Source organism: Zea mays, chromosome 1 (assembly GCF_902167145.1).
Source record: "Zea mays cultivar B73 chromosome 1, Zm-B73-REFERENCE-NAM-5.0, whole genome shotgun sequence".
NCBI lineage: Eukaryota > Viridiplantae > Streptophyta > Magnoliopsida > Poales > Poaceae > Zea > Zea mays.
In genome coordinates this window covers 80,042,090-80,068,531 of record NC_050096.1, presented here as the reverse complement: position 1 = coordinate 80,068,531, position 26,442 = coordinate 80,042,090, and the positions used below count along the sequence as shown (strand labels likewise).

General features: G+C 46.8%; 1 protein-coding gene across 1 annotated transcript; it reads right to left on the bottom strand.

Moving 5' to 3' along the window:
• Positions 1-1,186: 1,186 nt before the first annotated feature.
• On the bottom strand, positions 1,187-2,662 carry LOC100282835 (uncharacterized). Its single transcript, NM_001155741.1, has 3 exons — positions 2,362-2,662; positions 1,997-2,244; positions 1,187-1,886 (listed from the first exon to the last, which is right to left on the bottom strand). Exons 1-3 carry the CDS (start codon positions 2,623-2,625, stop codon positions 1,316-1,318), a joined length of 1,083 nt encoding a protein of 360 aa, NP_001149213.1. The 5' UTR covers positions 2,626-2,662; the 3' UTR covers positions 1,187-1,315.
• Between the last annotated feature and the right edge of the window lie 23,780 nt (positions 2,663-26,442).

Below are 26,442 nucleotides of genomic sequence, written 5' to 3'. Positions count from 1 at the left end.
GTCCATGCGCTGATGGTATAGAATTCTTGGAACATCTAGAGTTATGTTAGGGGGGTAAGAGGTTCATACATGGATGGTATAAAATTATTGGAAATCTATATGTCTTTGTTTAAAGGAGAACTCTCTGGAAGCATAAAATGAGTGCTTAAGAAACATTACCAATTCCACATTCACAAATGACTTGGACATAACCAGCCTGTAGGCGTATGATACAAATCCAATTATAAAATGAAAGATACAACTATATAATCCAATGCAGCAGATTATTATACAACAATCCACACATCCTACCACACCCATTGAATTAGATTAGTTGGGGGGTCGAGGCCACATACCCAAGAACGGTGGTCAGGGGGGAGATCCATGGTCGTGCAGGGGTCCCTTGTCATCGGAGTCCGCGGACGGCAGGGTTGGGGAGGAGCGCCCAATGTGGCGCTTGACGGTCGTCGATGGGAGGCGCGGTGGCTGGAGGTCCGGGCCGCGAGCTCCATGGCGACCAGAGGGGCGCTCATATAGCTGTAGGTAGGGAGAGGACGCCGAGGAAGATCCGATTCGTCATTGGAAGGTGAGCGCCGTCAGTGGAAGGGGATTCCATCCACCATGGGGTTGATTGCGAGGGCGGCCGCGGACCATCAGCACTTCCATCGATAGAGCGGGGCGTGAGAATGAGCACGGAAGGGGAGCGGGGCGGCTGCGAACGTGGAAGGTGAGCATGAGATCGGTGGAAGGGGATCTGGGTTGAGCGCCCGTCGATGGAAGGTGAGCAGGGCGGGTGCAACATCCGGGCGAGCACCATCGGTGTCGCGTTGATGGCAGGGAGGAGAGATCGAGGAGGGTGGGGGATCCACGACAGTTGATGGTGGATCGAGGAGGGCGGTGGGTGGGGTGGCCCCGTCGATGGAAGGTGAGCGGGGCGGGCGCACCATTCGGGCGAGCACCATCTGGGCGAGCACCCTCGGCGTCGCGTTGATGGCGAGGAGCAAAGATCGAGGAGGGTGGGGGATCCGCGACACGTTGAAGGCGGATCGAGGAGGGTGGTGGGTGGGGCGGCCCTGGATCGGTGTTGATGGCGGATCGGCGTCGCGTTGATGGCGGGGAGCAGAGGGGGAGGTGGGTGGGCAGAGGGATCGGACCAAAATAATCTGTGGACGCCTACAATAACGTCTTAAGAAGTAGTATAGAGATTGGAGGAAGAAATTAACACTCTCTTTAATATTAGATACGGAAGGTATGGATATGATTGGTGAAGATTGAGATTGATTGATTTATCGATATGTTGGGTAATTATTTTTTGATGGAAGGAGCAACTAGATAGCTATATCCTGAGGCTCTGGATGAACCGTGTCCCTTGCTCCAGCGCGTTGAAGTTGCCCTTGATGTACTCCTCGATCTCAATGGACCTGTAGCGCGCGCGCGCGCCCTGCTGGTCGAGGAGCCCCGGCAGCGGCGCCACCAGGCCCCCGACGGACGCCTCCTGGAACACGACGACGGTGGTCCGAGCCCTCTCGGCGTCCGGGAGCACTCGGTGCTCGACGCTGGCGTAGGCGCCGTTGGTGAGCACGTCCAGGATGTCGGCGACGTTGACGACGAAGGCGCCCGGCAGCGGGCGCACGGGGAACCACCTGCCGCCCCTGCGGATCTGCAGGCCGGGCGTGTCGTCCACGTGCAGCAGCAGCGTGAGGCCCAGCCCGTCCGTGTGCGGCGTGATGCCCATCACCTTCTCCCGCTGGCGGCAGGGCGGGTAGTGGTGGACCGCCATGCTCTGCCGCTTCCCCGTGAAGGCGTCCTGCAGCGCCTCCGGCTCCACCCCGAGGTCGGCCGCCATGAACCCCAGGAGCCGCATTGCGAGGCCGATCATCTCTACCGAGTAGACGTCGAGCGCGTCCCTGATTAACAAACAGAGTCCGTGCGTGCGTGCGTGCATGGGAGACGTACGTACGTGTCAGATGATTGACTAGTAGAGACAGAGAGAGGCCAGGATATGCGTACTGCAGACCTGAACGTGGGTGGATTTGTAGGCCACATCTCCATGTTCCTGTCCTTGACTGGCTGCGTGATGAGAATCATGCTCTCTGCCCAGTCCAGCTTGCCGCTGGACGCTCTGCTGTAGTGGTGCCCGAATCCTTCGAAGCCGTTCCCTCGGACCGCCACCTTGGCCTTGCTGTCCAGCGGGGAGCTGAAGAACTGCACCGTGGCGTCTTTCATCCGCTGCACCACCGCTTCGTCCACTCCATGGTTTGTCAGCTGTAGACATGCATGCAGACGGGACAAATGTGATTAATTAATCGATTCTAAACAGATACTAGCAGCTGGCTACTAGAAGTTTAGAACTGAAGGAATCCGGGCGGGCCACGGGACGACCTGAAAGAAACCCCAGTTTCGGCAGGCGTCGCCGAGCTTGGCGACCTCCGACGGCGCCAGCTCCGGGTCGAGGAGCCTGGCCATGTCGACGACCGGCAGCTCGTAGCTCTCGTCCGCGCCGACGACGACGCCGTCAAGGACCTCCTCCGTCCGGACGTACTTCTCCGGGACCTGCTCCGGGTTGGCGAACGCTGCAGCTGCAGCGTCGGTGATCTCATCCCTGTTGACAATACTGTCATAGTTAGGAGCCTCGGCGGCCTCCATTGCTCTGCGTCTGCTATAACTGCACCTCCTAACTCCAGCGACTCCTTGTACTGAGATGATTGATCTGCTCCTGATTTATAACTGTTTTCTGGCGGTTGTTGCCGGGTTCCATCGCCTTACCTAACACATCATATCACTCGAGCCATGGCGCATAGGTGAGTGGTCTGCCGGCCCGACCTAAGTCCTAACACACCACGGAAGGCGACAACACGTTTGGTTGGTGGAACAGAAGCCATGAGTTCATGATGTGGAGACATCGCAATGTTATCTACATGAAAGCTTAGCGGAGACAGGACAAAGTGTGCACTTTTTCAGGTGCTCATGGAGTTAAAGCAAGATTGGTGCTATATACCATAAGACTTTCGGTTCCTTTCAAGTTCAGGAATCATTAGGACGGGGAACACCCGAATTATGCTTCCTAACTACGTAAATTTTTTGAACTGCCTTCCGTTGGAAAGTACATTACAACACACATGACCAACGAGGCGTTTGCTGTAATTTTGTGTTACCACCGCCGTGACGGATATATCTATACTATACCACGGTATAATTCATCAGTTTAAATTTTATAAAATACATTTAACTAAATTACTCTCACACTCGTAACATTCACAAAATTCACCAAATAAATTACACTCAAACATAACATACCATTAAAACCAACGGTTCATATCGCTGGATAATCATCTCTCTCTTAACCATTCAAATTCAATGAACAATATTATTCATCGCTCCCCTACCGTTCTCACCCTCCTCCCTCTCCCTTCGCGTCATCGCCGCTCCTCTCCCTCACTCGTGTTGCCGTCAGTGTCAACCTCTCGCCTAATGTCGATGTCGCTGTCGATTCTATCTGTTCTCGGGATCACAGCGTTAACACGAGCTATATGCTAGTTATTAGTAAGTATAATTGAATCCAGATTTCAAGCAACTTGCTCGCCTCGCAGTCTCAGTCACCCATTGGCACGGTTCAGAGTTCTCGTCTCCACGCTCAAGGGTACAAGTACAAGAGGAAGACCTGGGATGGGCCTTGTTCTCTTGATTGGGTCACACCTCTGTGACACTATGAAAATCATTAAATAAAAATAATACATTTAGTTAATAATGATATTTATGGTAATTAATTTTCTCTGAAGTGTTCGTTATTTATTTGCCTTTGGAATAATTTTTGATTGCGCATGATTGATTTTCGGATATTTAATAGCATTTCTTGTTAAATGAAAATCCTAGTAAAATAATAATATAATTATTGGTCCAAAAATAAATATTTTAGTTATATGAATTATTATGATTTTTTTGAATTATTTAAAAATATAGTTATTTATATTTTAAATAGAAAAGAAAAGAAAGAAAAAAAAGAAAAGAAAAAAAACGAAACCCTAGCCGTCGCGGCCGAATTCGGCCCATTTGGCCCAACAGCGCCGCCGCCACCTATTCCCTCCCCTTCCTCTCACTGACGGGCGGGCCCCACCCGGGCCCCCTCTCTCTTCTCCCTTTCTTTCTTCTCCCAGCCGCCGACAGGAGCTTCAGCTAGCCGTAATTTTCCCTGTTGCCGCCGCCGCCCTGGCTCTCCTTCCCCCTCGTGTCTCTCTCTACCGCTCACCTCTCTCTCCACCTCCCTCCCTTTTCTCTCACTTCCAAGCGGCCCCACCCGGCCACCTCCTCTCTCCCTGCCGCGCCCCGGCCCTGCGCGTTCGACGCCGGCCGAGCGCCCCTGCCAGGCCGCGCCCCACCGTGACGCGCCGAGGACCGAGCACGCGACCCCGGCCAGCCGCACCGACCGCGCCCATGGAGCCGAGCGCCGCCTGAAGCGACCCCGAGCCACCCCGACGCCCAGCCCCTGCACCCGAAGCCCCTGCGCGCCAGCGACCAAAGCCCCGCGCCCAGGACGCCGCGACCGGCCACCCAGCGCCGCGACACCGCCCGACCGAAGCCGTCGAGGACCGAGCCCGACCGCGTCCGAGCAAGCCAAGACGTCGACCCCGCAGCCGTCCGTTCGTCTTTGGCGTTAATGAAGCTTGAATGCCGTCGTTTCCCACCATTGATGGACGCCATTCATGGCAGCCATGAAGACCCCAACGCCTCTCTCTCCTCGCCTATAAATTAGACGTCGAGCTTCCTCCCTCCCTCCCCTAAGTTCTCCCTCGCTCCTCACATTCGTGTCCTGCTCTTTGAACCACGCCGAACCGCGTCGCCGGAACCTCGCCAGTGTCAACGCCACCGCACCAGAGCCCGCGCAGCAACCCGTCAAGAACCCCTGCCCATGCGCAGCAGAACCACCGCTCGCCGTTGTGCCTCGCCGGAGTTCGTCCACACCGTTCGTCATCCGTGGAGACGCACCGGAGTTTGTACCTCGTCGTCCACCGACGACCGCGCCCGTTCCCCTGCTCGTCGGAGACGCGCCCGCACCCCGTCCAAACCTCGTTGTTATCTGTCCGTCGAATCACTCACGCTCGTCGATGTTCATCCCTGCGCAATATATTTCATGATAAATCTAATGATACTTATTTTATATCATGAACAATAGAGCTATTTTGAATAATTTTGGTTAAATTTGAAGTAGTTTGAATTAGTATAAACCTAAAACATCATTTATTTGAGATAGATATGTTCAAAAGTTAGATCATGGGTTATTTAGTATGGTCCGTGTTCGAACTCTGTCTAGTGTCATATCAGATTGGATTAGCCGGTGCCTTTCTGTTGGACGTGTCAGGTCGGGATTTTTGGCTTTAGGTCGTGTTTTTCGTGTTTGGTTAGAATTTGGGTTAAAAATTATGGCATGTGCCTGGTCCATGAATTATTGTCACACCCTGATTTAAGGATAAATTTATATACATCTCATATGTCTGTCAGGATCAAGTTTCACACATATGACGACTGAGTGGATAGAAACCAGTGTCACAATCTTTTAGTATATAAGTATAATGCCTTTAAAAATAACCAAACATTAGAAACTAAACGAGGGCGATGAGGATAACGAGGACGACGATGATCCCGATAATGAGCCACAACCACAGAGAGTGATGACAGCCTTGACCTCCTCGAACTTCTCATAATAATCTTCCTTTTGTTGACCTAATTCTGAGGAAAATCTTACATCGCTTGAGCTCACTTATGGTAGGAACTCAATAAGTATGTAGGAACAAATATAGTGTAAGGCTTACTAAGGATCGGATATGCTTGAGGCTAAGCATTAGCTTTTAATTAAGTTGATCAAACTTTTGTTAGCAATTACTATGTATAAATAAATATCATCTCAATTAAATAATGATCATTTGTACCGGACACTTCACCATATAATCCTTTAATCATTTAGTCTTCATCCACGAATCTTTGCAACCATCCATACATATTTCTTCTTCAAATAAAAACTTGTTTCTCTATAATAGTATAACTAAATTACCGCTATGGAAAGACATGGGACAGTGTCTCTTAAACCCATGGCCTCGTGTCCTCATCCTCTACATTCTCGTATACCGGTGGTCAAATGGGTCGCACGGCGCGACATTAACACTAGCACTATTAGGCATAATATTATTAGAGACTTAGTAATCGTGTCATGATGTGTTGATACTAGCTTCAAGATATCGGCCCAAGTACAAAACTATAGTGCATAATTGTGTCGTGTCGATACTATACGACGCTAATACTAATAGTGCTCATGTCACCTCAGACACTATTTCACTTTGAAAGCTCAAAAATATGGAAGATCTTAAGACGATATATAATTTTAATACTTGAACATTCATATCATTAACAAGTGAATTTATTATGTTTAAAATCATTACAAATTACAACTCACAATCATATGCACATGTTACAATCACAATTATAGACCACCAATTGTCTAAGCCGTGTCTAATCGTGCCATGTTGTGCCAGCTCATTATGCCCAAGTGACGGCCCAAGCACGACACTAGATCCGTATTGTGCCGGCACTGTCACTATATAAATCATGCTCGTATTGTGCCGAAGCACTACGGGTCGTGTTGTGTTTAGCGCCATTCCATTTAACATGACTGTGTCATCTATAGTCACTAGTGTACATGGCCACATGGGGGTGCCTGGCAAATATTTGTTACAATGGATAAACAGAAAGTTGAAACAAATGATTTATGTATTTCACGATTTGTATCCATATTGGATCAAGTTGCGTTTCCCTTAATATTTAATGTCGTTGTTTCTTCTACTTATACTGGACCGTTTGATAACATTGTGTATAATTCAATTAAAAACTTACAGTTTGTTCATAACGTCCATGACGCTGGGAGCCTGATTGTGCTGCTTCACAAAATTGTTTCTCCTACAAGCGTACTGCATTTTGTTGTATGTCAGCACAACTGAGTACGTAAGGTGTCCATGCATAGGTACTGCTCTATTGAAATGCTCAATGGTACCTTTTTTTGCTGAAACTCCTCTCGTTCCGTTTCTTTATATAGCTATGGATCTTTTCCTTTCTCCCTTCAGGTGACAAGTGGACAACCTTAAACGTGGAGTCTTCCAATCCTAATAGTTCTGTCGGAGGTAATGTTGCTGGGTTCCCATTGCATCCATTTAGTGCTTGTTTGCAAGAAAGAGTATTGGAGGGAATCAAAAGGGTTATAATCTCTTGCTATTCAAAATTGAATAACAAGGAATTATAGCCTACTCAATCCCCTCGAGTACTCTTGTTTCCAAACATGCCCTTATCAGGTGCTGATTACTTCTACCTACATGTTTAGTTAACACAATTCTAAGGACTAAAGTTTAGTATATAAAGTTTAGAAGGGTGACTAAAGCAACCAAATACTGAAATACCCCCTTAAATAGATAAATAGATGAGGGGGCAGGGTTACGCCTATGTGTGGGGGCATGACTTAGCCACTAAGTTTAGCTTTAATTACTAGCGAAAATATGTTTGGGAATCATACATCAGATTCAAGTACAATAAATTTTGGCTCGTTTGGTAGAGCTCCGCTCCATGATTCTCTAGCTCCGAGAGCCGATTCTCTAATAAAGTGATTCAGAGTGATTCTCTAGCGGAAGTGAATCTATTTGATGAAAATCGTTTGTCAAATAGGCTGTGAAGTGATTCCTGAGAGGTTAGAGACTTAGAGAGTGGAGAGCAGGTTGAGAGTGGTGAGAAACATGTTTTTTTGGCTCACACACAAAATAGAGACTAGATTTACTCCAATTTTACATTGGCTACGAGTTTCAACCTTCATATCATAACTTGCAAGTTGAAACTCGCCTCATAACTTCAACGATTTGCCAACTTACGTTAGGTTACATTTAAAAACACACACACTTGCGTTATATTAATTCGATCTCTCATCTTTTCTACGTACTAAAATTTGAGGAAACATTTGTAACTGGTTGATGTGGATCGATTAAAGGATAGCAATAAGACGTGATGAATGATTGGGGGAGTTAACATCAAATTTTATTGCTTTCATCTAAACGTAAAACCATAAATACGTTCATATCTGGACACAACACTGTTTTAATGTGCTTGAATTCATCGTGCGGATCTGCTTTTTATTTCGTTTAGCTATGGCGACATCATGTCCAACGCTCCCATTTGATGAAGCACGGTGGATCGTCCGAATTCGCCGGATCTTCGATGAGGAGATCGAGGTCAGCGAGGATCAGCCCATCTGCGTGTTTGATGTTCCCAAGCCTCTGCTGATCACGAAACCTGAAGCTTACGTCCCTCAGCTATTGGCCCTTGGCCCATACCACCATTGCCGCGAAGAGATCTGTGACATGGAGAGGTACAAGCTCTCGGCGGCGAAGAGAGCCCAGAGCCACCTTCCGGACATGGACTTCCAGAAGCTTGTTGACGTCTTTACGAAACTGGAGCATCTGGTTCGTGCTCATTATCACAGGTGAGGTGAGGTGAAGCACGCATCGTTATCTTGGTCTCATGCCTGAAGAGTTCCTGATTTTTCTTTTCCTTTTTGTAGGCATCTGAACCTAAGCAACGAGGCACTAGGGTGGATGATGGCCATCGACGTGTCCTTCCTTCTCGAGTTCCTGGAGACTCTGAAGAACAGGAACGGCAACCAGCAGAGAGCGCTGCAGAGGATCCCCTCCAGGATGTCACATTTGGTAGACCCCTCTCGCAGGACGTCCTCGCACAGCATGCTGCTCCGTGACGTAGTCATGCTGGAGAACCAGGTCCCTCTCTTCCTGCTCCTGAAGGCGATCGAGGCCCGGTGCTCGACGGCGGCGGCGCAACTACCGCCGCCACAGTCCGTGCTGAGCTCCATGCTGGCTGGGCTCTTCCAGGAGGTCTCCACGTTCAGAGGGATCGGCCGTCCGTGTACCGACGTCGATCGCCACGTCCACCTGCTTGACTTCCTGTACTCAAACATGGTACCCAGATGCACCGAAGAATCACATGGCGCGGAAGAAGGCGGAGACGCGTCGTGCCATGACCACGGAAAGAGCGCACTGAATTCAGCCATGGACCTGCTCGTCAGCCGTGGCTCGAAGATCGTGTCGGTGATGGCAGACTTCGTGCTGAGGGTCCTACTCAAGTTCGTCGCCAGCCTCCCTTGCCTCTCGGTGCTCGGAGACCCCATCGAGCAGCTGACGCAACACGCGGCCGCGCCAGGCGTCCCGGACAAGGACGCGTCGCCTCTGCTCGAAGAGATCGCGGTGCCGTCCGTCGCCGAGCTGGCGTACACCGGCGTCAGGTTCTGCCCGACGGTCGGCGGCCTGTCGACGGTGGACTTCTGCCCGGCCACCGCGACGCTTCACCTCCCGGTGATCGGCGTGGACGTGAACAGTGAGGTGGTGCTGCGGAACCTGGTGGCGTACGAGGCGGCGGCGGGGCTCGGGCCGCTCGTCCTCGCGCGCTACGTGGAGCTGATGAACGGCATCGTCGACACCGCGGAGGACGCGCGGGTGCTGAGGGAGTGCGGCGTCGTGCTCAACCACCTCAAGAGCGACGGCGAGGTGGCCGAGCTGTGGAACGGCATGACCCGGTCCGTGAGGCTGACCAAGGTGCCCGCGCTGGACAGGGTCATCGACGACCTCAACAGGCACTACGGCAGCTGCTGGAAGGTGAGGGTCAGGACGTTCGTGAAGGCGCGCGTCTTTGGCTCCTGCAGGGAGCTGCTCGCCTGCGTCGCCCTGCTTTTGCTCTTCCTCTTCGTTGGCCTCCAGTCCATCTGCGTGCTTCATGGCTGCGTCCCTGTCTCGTACGGGATGCCCAGCAGAAGATTTGGTGCCTCGTGAGAAGTATATACATTTTGCTTCTGGTAAAGCGAGCTCCCTACTAATCAATATTGATCAGCTGTAGATACTGCACTTCGAATACACGTCTCCCCATTCATACACCACGATTCATACACCACGGATCCAAAGTTTTGTGTTTTCTTTTCTGCCACTTTCTTCAAAAATTGAATAGGAGGTTTAGTCCACCTCAATTATCTCCGATCCTATTATAACCGAACAAGTTATAAGAGGTGTTACCGTGTTAGTTCAAAACCATAGCTATGACTAATCCCAAAATGCATATAATTCTTGAATTAATCCAACAAGAATCATGTCGCTGATATTTATAGATCAAGATACATTAAATTTGCAATCGTCGCGATTTATACTAGTTTAGGTATCGGAGCCCTACTTCCACTCATGTGTGTCTATCTATGTTCCTTAGCTCAAGCACTCAAATGTTTGCAATAGTGGTTACAAACAAAAGCGCGGGAGAGCTTGTCGGTGTTTCGAATAAACACCAGCTAGTAAATTTGCAATGCACGTTCCAGGGCTCAGATGGTGTGCAAGTAGGACACAAGGGTTTATACTAGTTCGGGGAAACATCTCTCTCTAGTCTTCGGTGGCTTGTGCTATCGGCAATTGATTGCTCTTATCAGGGGAGTTGCAAGTTGGGCAAGAGAAGGAAGAGTTCCCAAATGCAGTGACGGACGCAGGACAAAAATTCATGTAGGACCAAACAAAATCATAAGGCGTCTAGATCAGACTGTAAAACAGATGTAACATTACATATAGAAACTAGTGATCGTATAATAGAAATTAGAATTTGAAATAAGAGAAACTTATGAACAAGAAAAAACTGCGTGTCGACGTTGTGATGACAGAACAACAAAATCACGCGGGTGGGTGAGCGCATGCAGAAGGGGGATGGGCGGGTGATGACGACGTTGGTGCGGCGTTAGAGCGGGTGAGCACAAAAGGGGAACTGTGTGCAGTAGTGCGTTGGGGTGAGCAAGCGTATAAAGGGGCTAGCGACAAAGTCAGGGCGAGCACAGCAAGGGGCTGGCAATGGCGGAGTCGAGCGCTCCTACCTTGTGTCGATCGGATACATACAGTAACAGAACAAAAGTGGAGTTGGCTGTTTTAGCAGGGATGGAGTTGAATTGTTAGGCGGGATGGTGGATGTGTGCTATAGTTTTGCCCTCATATACTTACTAGTTTTTCAATTTGTATCATATTCAACATTTATATAAGAAGACAAAAAAATTGAGGTGGGGCCACGACCCCCTTTGCCCATCTCGTGGCTCCGCCACTACGTGTGTGTCCCCCCTATTTGTCAGTTGCTAGTACTCCCATTTATATCTCAAGGGTAGGGCTGGTTACAATCGTCCATATAATGAGAATGTAATACTCAAATTTGTATACCAAGAATACAGGGTGAATTCCTCAATTTCATGTGCCAAATTTGCATCATAAGAAAAGAGCACACACACAATTTAGGGATTAATTCAAACAAATGAGAAAAAATGCATCATGTTGGAGTTTTATTGTTTGTGCATTAAATAAAAATAATAACAATATGAAAATGACTAGAAATTGGATTAAGCCCTACATTGAAAACTAGGGTTTAAGAGAAAGAAGAGAAATGAAGATAAAAATAATATAAATATATTTCTAGAATTTGTATTTTTCATTACATAACATGATTAGAGAATAAATTTGCACAAGGTTTGAAACTAAATTTGAATTTGAGTTTAAAGTAATCCTTGAAATGGAGAAAGAAAATAAAAAGAAAAGAATAAAACCTCATATGGGCCAGCAACTAACCAATTTGGCCCATCTCTGCTTCATTCGCCTCCCGCGCGGCCCATCAACCCAGGGGAAGCGCCGACAACACGGCCCCACGCGTCAGACGCCGTCCCCGCTCGACTTTCTCTGGATCTCACTGAAATGCGGGGCCCGCCCGTCAGTCTCTCGCCCGCTTGCGCTGTCTCCCCATCACTGTCTCGCGGGGTCCCCTCGTCAGAGCCTCCCTCCCCGAAGAACGCGCGCGTTCCGCCCACTCTCGCTTGCCACTGCCGCATGGGCCCGCGTTCCGCTGCGCAACGCCTCACTTACGTGTGGGACCCAATTGTCAGCATTACCTCCCACGCGTACTCTGACCGGTTCTTCCCCAACGGCGTGCGCGAACCTTGCGGGGGAATCGCGGGCTTTCGGTTGAAGTGGAGGAGCTCGGGGAATAAAGCTACCCTGCGACTACGTCTACCTCTCGCCTTCCTCTATCCATGCGCCGACCCGAGCACTGCTAGCCCCTAAACGCGCCACCACACCGAATCGCGCCGCCGCCGGAGAACCTTGTCGCTGCCGGATCTCTGTCCTCGGATTGGGGACAGGGAGGGCCATCGGTACCTGGGGCAATCGTCCGCGGCCACTGTGGGAGGTCGGGACCTACGGTGCGCGCGCAATTCCTCGCCGGAGGCGCATCGTCGCCGCGGACCCGCCATTCCCCGTGGCCAGGCTCGCCTGCGCAGTAATCCGCGGTGAGAACTCCACCCCTATCTTCACCATGTCAGTCTCATCATGTAGAGCGGGCCAATTTTAGGTTTGGGGCAGGGATTAGCCGGATGGCGTGCCGCCGGCGAGCACTCCGCCGTGTGATTTGGTGCGCCGCCGCGCTCGGTATCCAGGGTGGGGGAACGGTTGCGCGTCGTTGGATTCGCAGTGAACGGCTGAGATGAAGCGCTGCGTTTTCCCTTTGCTCGGATTGATCCACACCGTTGGATCTTCATCGCGCGGATAGGTTTAGATCCCGCACTAATTAAATTCTTGCCGTAGATCTTTGATCCAACAGTCAACCGAGCGTACCGCTTCGGCGAAATCCCGATCTGATCTGAGCCCTCGGCTGTTGATCCAACGGCCGAGATCTAACCGTAGCCCTTCGCCGTGGTAATTTTTCTAAAGAGCCCCCGAAGTATTTAGATATCAACCCGCAGTCCGCGGTACAGAATTCTGAGTCTAGGAATTTATTCGCGTAGCCCCCTGCATTTTCCAGAAAATGACGCCCAGTCCAGAGGACAAATAAAACCAGAGAAATACATTTAAAAATAAATTTTTAGTATTAATTAAATGCCAGAATTTGTATAATTCATAGAAAATTCATGTTAACTCCAAATTGACCCATTACAATTTCTAAAATTTTGTAATATTATTCTCTATCATTTAGAATCACTGTTTTGACATGAACTCTGTTAGAAAATTAATTTATCATCTAAACCTATTATAATCACCTTAAATCTTAGGAAATTCATAACTTGAAAGCTATAACTCCAAATTTAGTGATTCCAGTTCCTAGGATTGCACTTTAATGTGTATATCTTTACTGTATATTTTATTTACATGTTTGGTGTGATGTTGATTTTGGCTATACTATGTATGTATTGTGTTGATGCGAATAGACGAGCAAGCCACTGTGGAAACTGAGGTTCAACAAGTAGAGATAGCTGAGCAGGAGCTCGTGGAAGGCAAGTTGTGCCCTTGATCACTTCTTTTACCCATTCATGTTCTTATTAATCATAATGATCTGCATAGGTTAATTTTGATGGGACCCAATAGGATACCCTAGATTTTGACTATCTTTATACCTTGCTTCACCACTGGTTTTACTACTAAAGTTTTGGGTAGTACATGCTATTGCTTTATGTGGATTTGGGTATAGAGATATTCATCACTCATTGTTATACTATTTATTGTTATCTGTTTTATTCTTCCTTGTTCATGTTAAGATCATTATGTTAATGGGAACATGGAGAACCACCCGGGAAAACAGTGCTACCACAAGGGTTTAATGGGACGCCCTTGGCTGACTAACTAGGAAAGCTAGTGGAAGACTACCTTACCCGAAAGGGGCAAGGGCAGTAGGGGAGAGGTCAGTGCGGGGAGGTCCCTGGTTGATTTTGCTGCGATGGCTGTCAGCCAGGAACCCTGTACTGGATCTTCCTATAAACTGTAGCGGGTTTTCGGAAGCTAGTGGAACTTTGTAAAGGCCTCGTAGTGGATCCCTAGCCATTCACCTCGGTAGTGTCTAAGGGCCTTGCAAACCCAGGCGACATGGGATACACGACTTGTGGGTAAAGATGTGCAACCTCTGCAGAGTGTAAAACTAGTATACTAGCCGTGCTCACGGTCAAGAGCGGCTCGGACCCTCACATGATTAATTATGGAACTTAAATTCAATTTGACATTTGCATCGCATTTGGGATTATTTTACTATTACTGTTCTTTATTATTATTAAGGTTTGGTATTTACTTACACTTAGTAATTGCTAATAAAATTTTGACCAACTTATAAAAGCAATGCTCAGCCTCAGCCTTTATTCCATTGATTAGCCTTACACTACATGAACTCCCACCTTTGGTGAGTTTATGCCACATTATTCCCCACGACTTGTTGAGCTATGAACGTATGTGAGCTCACTCTTGCTGTCTCACACCCCCCCCACAGGAGAAGAACAGGTGGTCGAAGAGGAGCCGCCTAACACTGAGGAGTTCGATCTGATCTAGGTGGCGTTTCTCAGTTGACATTGGCGCCGACGATCCTTAGTTCGTTTTACATTTATTCCTTTATTTTGTAATAAGTCTTCCGCTATGTAATAATTACTCTGATGTTTTATGACATTTATCTCTATACACTCTGTTATTATATATGTTGTCTTCTTGGCGCATGTATGAGATGCACCCGGCTTTGTCCTTTAAAACCGGGTGTTACAGAAGTGGTATCAGAGGAAATGTTGACTGTAGGACGAAACCTAGATAGAATGGACAAACCCTTATCTACTTATCTTACTCTGATTCATTCCATACTTACCTTATCTTGATCCTATCTCACCTTCTACTGTTCTACTCTGATCATTCTTACCTTTTCTACTCTGAGACAAGATGGATTTCAAACCTTGGAATCCCTACCCCTATGACATTCTTAAGAGTTAGGGAACCCGAAACAAAAGTTAAAACTATTTTCTTAAAAAAAATGTTGGTTGATTGTGCTGATGCTAAATGTCTGATTTGCTTCTTTGATTGATTGAATTATTATAGTTGGGCATCTTAGCATGTACCACCATAAGGTAATGTATTAGCTTTAGTAGGTAACACACTAATCTACTTAGCTAATAAATCCTCCAAAGTAACATGCTTCGTAATTACATGCCTTGTCTACAAACCTTTCTTTCTTACCTTATGTTTCTAACCCAGATGAACTACCCCTATAGTGTTAGAAGAGAGCACTATAGACGTGATCCTTGGTATGTTATGGTTAAGAAAGGCAAAGGCAGTTTATACACTGCACTAAAGGAACCATAGAACTCCCCAGTCCCAAAGGAGAAAGATTTGAAGTTGAAGTTGCAGTAACTACCACCATCAGATTAGCGACATTCTTAGAAGATGAGAAGTTTGTGGGTGACAACATCTGTGCAATTAGAGATTTTTCGGATGTCTTTCCAGAGGAGTTACCAGGGATGCCACCTGATAGAGAAGTTGAGTTTGTTATTGATCTCTTACCTGGAACCGCCCCTATTTCTAAACGGCCATATAGAATGTCCGTAGAGGAGTTGAAGGAACTGAAGAAGCAGTTGACGGAGTTACAAGAGGCCGGTTACATTCGTCCGAGTTCCTCACCTTGGGGAGCGCCGGTTTTATTTGTGCAGAAGAAGGATGGATCACAAAGAATGTGTGTGGATTATAGATCTCTTAATGATGTTACGGTAAAGAACAAGTATCCGTTGCCCCGTATTGAGGATTTATTTGATCAGATGCGAGGTGCTAGAGTATTCTCGAAGATTGATCTCCGATCCGGTTACCATCAGATGAGGATTAGACCATCGGATATTCCCAAGACGGCTTTCTCGACTCGATATGGATTATATGAGTTCACTGTTATGTCGTTTGGATTGACCAATGCACCAGCATATTTCATGAATTTGATGAATAAGGTGTTTATGGAGTATTTGGACAGGTTCGTCGTGGTATTCATCGACGATATTCTTATCTATTCTAAGAATGAAAGTGATCATGAACAACATCTAAGGTTGGTGCTACAGAAGTTACGAGATAATCAACTCTATGCTAAGTTCAGCAAGTGCGAGTTTTGGATTGACAAGGTGCCATTCCTTGGTCATATTATTTCTAATGGAGGAATAGCAGTGGATCCTGCTAAAGTGAAAGAGATTATGGAGTGGAGAGTGCCCACTACAGTTACTGAGATTTGGAGTTTCTTGGGACTCGTAGGATATTATCGGAGATTTATTGAAGGGTTCTCTAAGATTGCCAAGCCTATGACCTCGCTTTTGGAGAAAGGGAAAGAATTCAAGTGGGATGAGAAATGCCAAGAGAGTTTTGATCAACTAAAGGAGAGATTGATGTCACCTCCAGTATTGATTATGCCAGATCTGCAGAAGGGATTTGACATTTACTGTGATGCATGTGGCCAAGGACTTGGATGTGTGCTTATGCAAGAAGGTCATGTGATTGCCTATGCATCTCGTCAGTTGCGGAAACATGAATTGAACTACCCCACTCATGACTTGGAATTGGCAGCGGTTGTGCATGCACTTAAGATTTGGAGACACTACATTATGGGAACTAAGTGCCAAGTATATACGGACCATAAGAGTTTGAAGTACATATTCACTCAGAAGGATCTCAACCTTAGGCAACGCCGTTGGTTGGAGCTCATTAAGGATTATGATTTGGAGATTCACTATCACCCAGGCAAGGCAAATTTGGTTGCAGATGCCTTGAGTCGGAAGGAGCATGTTCACTCTGCTTGTGTCGTCCAACTGCCCGATGAGTTAGCTAAAGATTTTGAGAGACTCAACCTGGGGATTGTTACACATACGGAAGGAGTTACTATTGAATTGGAACCTACCTTGGAGCAAGAAATTCGTAAAGGTCAGGTTGGTGATGCTAAGATTCAAGAAATCAAGGATCTTATTACTGAAGGTAGAGGCCCAGAGTTCACAGAGGATGAGCAAGGCACGATATGGTTCAAGAATCGGATCTGTGTTCCCGATATCGATAGTCTTCGGGAAACCATATTGAAGGAGGCACATGATTCAGTTTATTCTATCCACCCTGGGAGCACTAAGATGTATCAGGATTTAAAGCAAAAGTATTGGTGGTATGGACTAAAGAGAGATGTGGCTGCACATGTGGCTATGTGCGATGTATGCCAAAGAGTTAAAGCTGAACACCAGAGGCCAGCCGGGCTATTGCACCCACTAAAGGTACCTGAGTGGAAATGGGAAGAGATTGGCATGGATTTCATTGTTGGATTACCCCGCACGTCTGCTGGATATGATTCTATATGGGTGATTGTGGACAGGCTAACCAAGGTAGCCCACTTTATTCCAGTAAAGACCACGTATTCAGGAGCCAAGTTAGCAGAGTTGTACATGGCACGGATTGTCTGCCTACATGGTGTGCCAAAGAAGATTGTGTCAGACCGGGGACCACAGTTTACCTCTCGATATTGGAAGAAGTTGCACGAGTCATTGGATACGAGATTGAATTTTAGTTCGGCTTACCATCCACAGACTGATGGGCAGACTGAGAGGACTAACCAAGTACTGGAAGATATGTTAAGAGCTTGTGCTCTTAAGCATGGTGGTAGTTGGGATAAGAGTCTACCGTATGCGGAGTTCTCATATAATAATAGCTATCAGGCCAGCTTGAAGATGTCACCGTTTGAGGCTTTGTATGGCAGAAAGTGCAGGACTCCCTTGTATTGGAATCAAACTGGTGAAAGGCAGTTGTTTGGACCTGAGATTATACAAGAAGCAGAGGAACAAGTTCAGCAAATAAGGGAGAATTTGAGAACTGCACAATCCAGGCAGAAAAGTTATGCTGATACCCGGAGAAGACTGCTTGAGTTTAAAGAGGGAGATTATGTCTATTTGAAGGTGTCACCACTCCGGGGCATGAGAAGGTTTAAAGTCAAAGGAAAATTGTCCCCTCGCTTTATTGGACCCTTCTTAATCTTAAAGCGAGTGGGAGAAGTTGCATATCAATTGGAGTTACCGGATCATCTTGCGGATGTTCATGATGTATTTCATGTATCTCAGCTGAAGAAATGTCTTAGGGTACCTGAGGAGCAATTACCAACGGAAGACCTTAATGTTCAAGATGACCTGACGTATGCTGAGTACCCCATCAAGATTTTGGATACATTGACTCGAGTTACGAGGAATAAGGTTATAAAGATGTGCAAAGTGCAATGGAGCCACCACAGTGAAGATGAAGCAACTTGGGAAAGAGAAGAAGAGCTTCGTATAGATTTTCCCCACCTTTTCCCTAGATCTCCTTAAATCTCGAGGACGAGATTATTTTTAAGGGGGGTAGGATTTGTAATACTCAAATTTGTATACCAAGAATACAGGGTGAATTCCTCAATTTCATGTGCCAAATTTGCATCATAAGAAAAGAGCACACACACAATTTAGGGATTAATTCAAACAAATGAGAAAAAATGCATCATGTTGGAGTTTTATTGTTTGTGCATTAAATAAAAATAATAACAATATGAAAATGACTAGAAATTGGATTAAGCCCTACATTGAAAACTAGGGTTTAAGAGAAAGAAGAGAAATGAAGATAAAAATAATATAAATATATTTCTAGAATTTGTATTTTTCATTACATAACATGATTAGAGAATAAATTTGCACAAGGTTTGAAACTAAATTTGAATTTGAGTTTAAAGTAATCCTTGAAATGGAGAAAGAAAATAAAAAGAAAAGAATAAAACCTCATATGGGCCAGCAACTAACCAATTTGGCCCATCTCTGCTTCATTCGCCTCCCGCGCGGCCCATCAACCCAGGGGAAGCGCCGACAACACGGCCCCACGCGTCAGACGCCGTCCCCGCTCGACTTTCTCTGGATCTCACTGAAATGCGGGGCCCGCCCGTCAGTCTCTCGCCCGCTTGCGCTGTCTCCCCATCACTGTCTCGCGGGGTCCCCTCGTCAGAGCCTCCCTCCCCGAAGAACGCGCGCGTTCCGCCCACTCTCGCTTGCCACTGCCGCATGGGCCCGCGTTCCGCTGCGCAACGCCTCACTTACGTGTGGGACCCAATTGTCAGCATTACCTCCCACGCGTACTCTGACCGGTTCTTCCCCAACGGCGTGCGCGAACCTTGCGGGGGAATCGCGGGCTTTCGGTTGAAGTGGAGGAGCTCGGGGAATAAAGCTACCCTGCGACTACGTCTACCTCTCGCCTTCCTCTATCCATGCGCCGACCCGAGCACTGCTAGCCCCTAAACGCGCCACCACACCGAATCGCGCCGCCGCCGGAGAACCTTGTCGCTGCCGGATCTCTGTCCTCGGATTGGGGACAGGGAGGGCCATCGGTACCTGGGGCAATCGTCCGCGGCCACTGTGGGAGGTCGGGACCTACGGTGCGCGCGCAATTCCTCGCCGGAGGCGCATCGTCGCCGCGGACCCGCCATTCCCCGTGGCCAGGCTCGCCTGCGCAGTAATCCGCGGTGAGAACTCCACCCCTATCTTCACCATGTCAGTCTCATCATGTAGAGCGGGCCAATTTTAGGTTTGGGGCAGGGATTAGCCGGATGGCGTGCCGCCGGCGAGCACTCCGCCGTGTGATTTGGTGCGCCGCCGCGCTCGGTATCCAGGGTGGGGGAACGGTTGCGCGTCGTTGGATTCGCAGTGAACGGCTGAGATGAAGCGCTGCGTTTTCCCTTTGCTCGGATTGATCCACACCGTTGGATCTTCATCGCGCGGATAGGTTTAGATCCCGCACTAATTAAATTCTTGCCGTAGATCTTTGATCCAACAGTCAACCGAGCGTACCGCTTCGGCGAAATCCCGATCTGATCTGAGCCCTCGGCTGTTGATCCAACGGCCGAGATCTAACCGTAGCCCTTCGCCGTGGTAATTTTTCTAAAGAGCCCCCGAAGTATTTAGATATCAACCCGCAGTCCGCGGTACAGAATTCTGAGTCTAGGAATTTATTCGCGTAGCCCCCTGCATTTTCCAGAAAATGACGCCCAGTCCAGAGGACAAATAAAACCAGAGAAATACATTTAAAAATAAATTTTTAGTATTAATTAAATGCCAGAATTTGTATAATTCATAGAAAATTCATGTTAACTCCAAATTGACCCATTACAATTTCTAAAATTTTGTAATATTATTCTCTATCATTTAGAATCACTGTTTTGACATGAACTCTGTTAGAAAATTAATTTATCATCTAAACCTATTATAATCACCTTAAATCTTAGGAAATTCATAACTTGAAAGCTATAACTCCAAATTTAGTGATTCCAGTTCCTAGGATTGCACTTTAATGTGTATATCTTTACTGTATATTTTATTTACATGTTTGGTGTGATGTTGATTTTGGCTATACTATGTATGTATTGTGTTGATGCGAATAGACGAGCAAGCCACTGTGGAAACTGAGGTTCAACAAGTAGAGATAGCTGAGCAGGAGCTCGTGGAAGGCAAGTTGTGCCCTTGATCACTTCTTTTACCCATTCATGTTCTTATTAATCATAATGATCTGCATAGGTTAATTTTGATGGGACCCAATAGGATACCCTAGATTTTGACTATCTTTATACCTTGCTTCACCACTGGTTTTACTACTAAAGTTTTGGGTAGTACATGCTATTGCTTTATGTGGATTTGGGTATAGAGATATTCATCACTCATTGTTATACTATTTATTGTTATCTGTTTTATTCTTCCTTGTTCATGTTAAGATCATTATGTTAATGGGAACATGGAGAACCACCCGGGAAAACAGTGCTACCACAAGGGTTTAATGGGACGCCCTTGGCTGACTAACTAGGAAAGCTAGTGGAAGACTACCTTACCCGAAAGGGGCAAGGGCAGTAGGGGAGAGGTCAGTGCGGGGAGGTCCCTGGTTGATTTTGCTGCGATGGCTGTCAGCCAGGAACCCTGTACTGGATCTTCCTATAAACTGTAGCGGGTTTTCGGAAGCTAGTGGAACTTTGTAAAGGCCTCGTAGTGGATCCCTAGCCATTCACCTCGGTAGTGTCTAAGGGCCTTGCAAACCCAGGCGACATGGGATACACGACTTGTGGGTAAAGATGCGCAACCTCTGCAGAGTGTAAAACTAGTATACTAGCCGTGCTCACGGTCAAGAGCGGCTCGGACCCTCACATGATTAATTATGGAACTTAAATTCAATTTGACATTTGCATCGCATTTGGGATTATTTTACTATTACTGTTCTTTATTATTATTAAGGTTTGGTATTTACTTACACTTAGTAATTGCTAATAAAATTTTGACCAACTTATAAAAGCAATGCTCAGCCTCAGCCTTTATTCCATTGATTAGCCTTACACTACATGAACTCCCACCTTTGGTGAGTTTATGCCACATTATTCCCCACGACTTGTTGAGCTATGAACGTATGTGAGCTCACTCTTGCTGTCTCACACCCCCCCCCACAGGAGAAGAACAGGTGGTCGAAGAGGAGCCGCCTAACACTGAGGAGTTCGATCTGATCTAGGTGGCGTTTCTCAGTTGACATTGGCGCCGACGATCCTTAGTTCGTTTTACATTTATTCCTTTATTTTGTAATAAGTCTTCCGCTATGTAATAATTACTCTGATGTTTTATGACATTTATCTCTATACACTCTGTTATTATATATGTTGTCTTCTTGGCGCATGTATGAGATGCACCCGGCTTTGTCCTTTAAAACCGGGTGTTACAGAGAAGAAGGAGCATAACAAAAGGAAATGGTAGAAGCGCTACTTCGGTTGGTAACGTCTATTCTCCATGTCATTTGTTTGTCCTGTAGTCTCGTACTTGTTGACTCATCTCGGCCAAGACGGTTCCACACCCCGCATGTGAGTGCTATGACCTATACCGACGTTTGTCACTGGCTTTTATTGGGGTCCATGCTGGAGTTGACAGTTGTCGATGTTTTGAACAAGCACCAGCTAGTAAATTTGTGTATGCGCGTTTTAGGCCCGGATGGTGTGCTCGGAGGATGCAAGGGTTATACTGGTTCAGGCTGAATGTCCCTTACTATAGTCTTTGGTGGCTCGCGCTACCGACACCTGATTGCTTGTGGTTAGGGATGGCAACGGGGCAGATTCAGGTCGGGTATAATAAATACCCGGCCGCGACCGTACCTGTGGGTATTAGCCATACCCGCCCGCAACTGTACCCGGGGGTAAAAAATTGTACTCGTGCCCGTACCCGTCGGGTATCGGGTATATATATATATATATATATATATATATATATATATATATATATATATATATATATATATATATATATATATATATATATATATTTATATATATATATATATATAAACAATACCGAAAAATTATAGAAAATGTAATCATAACCAGCAAAAATTCCAGAAAACGTATGCGTACAAGGAACACTTCAAACAAGTCTTCATGAATTATGCATCAACACAAGCATACAAAACATAATATGGAAACACTTCAAGTCTTCATGATACATGCGCACTAGTTTTTTAGTTTTTACGGATATCCACGGGTAACCCGCGGGCGACAAAAATATACGTACCCGACCCAATTTTATCATGGGTCGGGTACGGGCAACACCCATGGGTACAAATTCGTAATCGAAACCGAACCCGCGGGTAAAATTGCCATCCCTACTTGTGGTAGGGGATCCAAATCTTTGAGTGGGTGTTGCTGTTGTTCTATGTGTTTGCTCGTAGTCACTTCTATGCCGTATCCTTCTTCTCTATTGTCCTGAGTAGGGATGGCAACAGAGATTTCCCCATCGGGTTTTAGCTCCTCATCCCCGTTCCTATGACGAAAACATACCCGTGGGGATCCCCACGAACGCTTGCGGGGGACATTTCTTCCCTATCCCAGTTTCTCGTGGCGACAAATCCCCATCGGGGATCCCCGTCTTCGCTAATTATAATTAGGACATACTTCGTATCTTATTAATGCAAAACGTTGTCACTTATACACATTGTTAGATGTAAGAATCATTATGTGTACATCAAAATAAACACATGAAAGGGAATTAGGCTTACACCTATTTCCTAAACTGATTTTGGTGGTTGAATTGCCCAACACAAATAATTGGACTAACTAGTTTGCTCTAGTTTATAAGTTCTACAGGTGCCAAAGGTTCACAAAAGGCCAATAAAAAGACCAAGAAAAGGGTTCAACAAAAAGAGCAAGGGATAACCGAAGGCAGCCCTGGTCTGGCGCACCGGACAGTGTCTGGTGCACCACCGGACAGTGTCCGGTGCACCAGGGGACTCCAAGCTAAACTTCGCACCTTCGGGAAAACTCAGAGTCGCCGCGCTATAATTCACCGGACTGTCCGGTGCTCCAAGGAGAAGCGACTCTGAACTCGCCAGCTTCGGGAATCCGCTCCGCTATAATTCACCGGACATGTCCGGTGTACACCGGACTGTCCGATGTAACGGCGGAGCAACGGCTACTTCGCGCCAACGGTCACCTGCAGAGGCATTAAATGCGCGCCAGAGCGCGCAGAGGTCAGGCACGCGCGAGACGGCGCACCGGACACTCTACAGTACATGTCCGGTGCGCCACCGGACATCTAGGCGGGCCCAGCAGACAGAGCTCCAACGGTCGGAACCCGATGGCCTGGTGATGTGGCTGGCGCACCGGACACTATCCGGTGTGCACCGGACTGTCCGGTGCACCATGCGATAGACAGCCTCCACCAAACGACTAGTTTGGTGGTTGGGGCTATAAAAACCCCCAACCACCCCTCATTCAAGTCATCCAAGTTTTCCACCTTTCAACCACTTACAAGAGCTAGGCATTCAATACAAGACACACCAAAGTGATCAAATCCTCTTCCAATTCTACACAAGGCTTTAGTGATTAGTGAGAGAGATTTGTTGTGTTCTTTTGAGCTCTTGCGCTTGGATTGCTTCTTTCTTTCTCATTTGTTCTTGTGATCAAAAGCTCAATTGTAACTGAGGCAAGAGACACCAATTGTGTGGTGGTCCTTGCGGGGAAGTTTTGTTCCCGGTTTGATTTGAGAAGAGAATCTCACTTGGTCCGAGGGACCGTTTGAGAGAGGGAAAGGGTTGAAATAGACCCGGCCTTTGTGGCCTCCTCAACGGGGAGTAGGTTTGCGAGAACCGAACCTTGGTAAAACAAATCCACGTGTCTCACTCTTTATTCGCTAGCGATTTGTTTTGCGCCCTCTCTCTCGGACTCATTTCTATTTCTAACGCTAACCCGGCTTGTAGTTGTGATTAACTTTGTAAATTTCAGTTTCGCCCTATTCACCCCCCCTCTAGGTGACTTTCAATTGGCATCGGAGCCTGGTGCTTCATTAGAGCCTAACCGCTCAAAGTGATGTCGGGAGATCACGCCAAGAAGGAGATGGAGATCGGCGACAAGCCCACTACAAGCCACGGGGAGACTTCATCGAAAGAGTCCTGCAACAAGAGGAAGGAGAAGAAAGACTCCTCCAACAAAGGGAAGGGGAAGGAGAAGAAATCCTCTTCCCACAAGTCGCATTGGAGAGGCGACAAGCACAAGAGGATGAGGAAAGTGGTCTACTACGAGACCGACTCTTCATCACCATCGACCTCCGACTCCGATGCACCGTCCGTAACTTCTAAGCGCCAAGAGCGCAAGAAGTATAGTAAGATCCCCCTACGCTACCCCCACATTTCAAAGCGTACTCCTTTACTCTCCGTTCCATTAGGCAAACCACCGGTTTTTTACGGTGAAGATTATAACATGTGGAGTGATAAAATGAGGCATCATCTAACCTCACTCCACACAAGCATTTGGAATGTTGTTGAGTTTGGTGTACAGGTACCATCCATAGGGGATGAGGACTACGACTCGGACGAAGTAGCCCAAATCCACCACTTTAACTCCCAAGCCACCACTATACTCCTCGCCTCTCTAAGTCGAGAGGAGTATAACAAGGTGCAAGGGTTAAAGAGTGCGAAGGAAATTTGGGACGTACTCAAGACCGCGCACGAAGGAGACGAGGTGACAAAGATCACCAAGTGGGAGACGATCGAGGGGGAGCTCGGTCGTTTCATGCTTCACCAAGGGGAGGATCCACAAGCTATGTACAACCGCTTGAAGACCTTGGTGAACCAAGTGCGCAACCTCGGGAGCGAAAAATGGGATGACCATGAAATGGTCAAGGTTATTCTTAGATCCCTCGTTTTTCTTAACCCTACACAAGTTCAATTAATTCGAGGTGATCCTAAATATAAGCTAATGTCTCCCGAGGAAGTTATAGGAAAATTTGTGAGCTTTGAGCTAATGATTAAAGGCTCAAAGAAAATCATCGAGCAAGGCACCTCCTCAACGCCCGAAGCACAACCGGTGGCATTCAAGGCGACGGAGGAGAAGAAGGAGTCTACATCAAGTAGACAACCAATCGACGCCTCCAAGCTCAACAATGAGGAAATGGCACTTATCATCAAAAGCTTCTGCCAAATCCTCAAGCAAAGGAGGGGGAAAGATTACAAGCCCCGCTCCAAGAAAGTTTGCTACAAGTGTGGTAAGCCCGGTCACTTTATAGCAAAATGTCCTATTTCTAGTGACAGTGCCAGGGGCGACGACAAGAAGGGGAGAAGAAAGGAGAAGAAGAAGTACTACAAGAAGAAGGGCGACGATGCCCATGTTTGCCGGGAGTGGGACTCCGACGAGAGCTCCACCGACTCCTCCTCCGACGAGGACGCCGCCAACATCGCCGTCACCAAGGGACTTCTCTTCCCCAACGTCGGCCACAAGTGCCTCATGGCAAAGGACGGCAAAAGGAAGAAGGTTAAATCCAAATCCTCCGCTAAATATGAGTCCTCTAGTGATGATAATGCTAGTGATGAGGAGGATAATTTGCGTACCCTTTTTGCCAACCTAAACATGCAATAAAAAGAAAAATTAAATGAACTAATTAATGTCATCCATGAGAAGGATGAACTCTTGGACTCCCAAGAGGACTTCCTAATCAAGGAAAATAAGAAGCATGTTAAGGTTAAAAATGCTTACGCTCTAGAAGTAGAAAAATGTGAAAAACTATCTAGTGAGCTAAGCACTTGCCATGAAACTATTGACAACCTTAGAAATGAGAATGCTAATTTGTTAGCTAAGGTTGATTCTAATGTGTGCAATGTTTCAATCCCCAATCTTAGAGATAACAATGTTGATTTACTTGCTAAGATTGAAGAATTAAATAATTCTCTTGCTAGCCTTAGAAATGAAAATGAAAAATTAATTGGTAAGGCTAAAGATTTTGATGTTTGCAATGTTACTATTTCTAACCTTAGAAGTGAAAATGATATATTGCATGCTAAGGTTGTAGAATTAAAATCTTGCAAACCCTCTACATCTATCGTTGAGCATGTGTCCATTTGCACTAGATGTAGAGATGTTGATATTGATGCTATTCATGATCATATGGTCTTAATTAAACAACAAAATGATCATATAGCAAAACTAGATGCTAAAATTGCCGAGCATAACTTAGAGAATGAAAAGTTTAAATTTGCTAGAAGTATGCTCTATAGTGGGAGACGCCCTGGCATCAAGGATGGCATTGGCTTCCAAAGGGGAGAC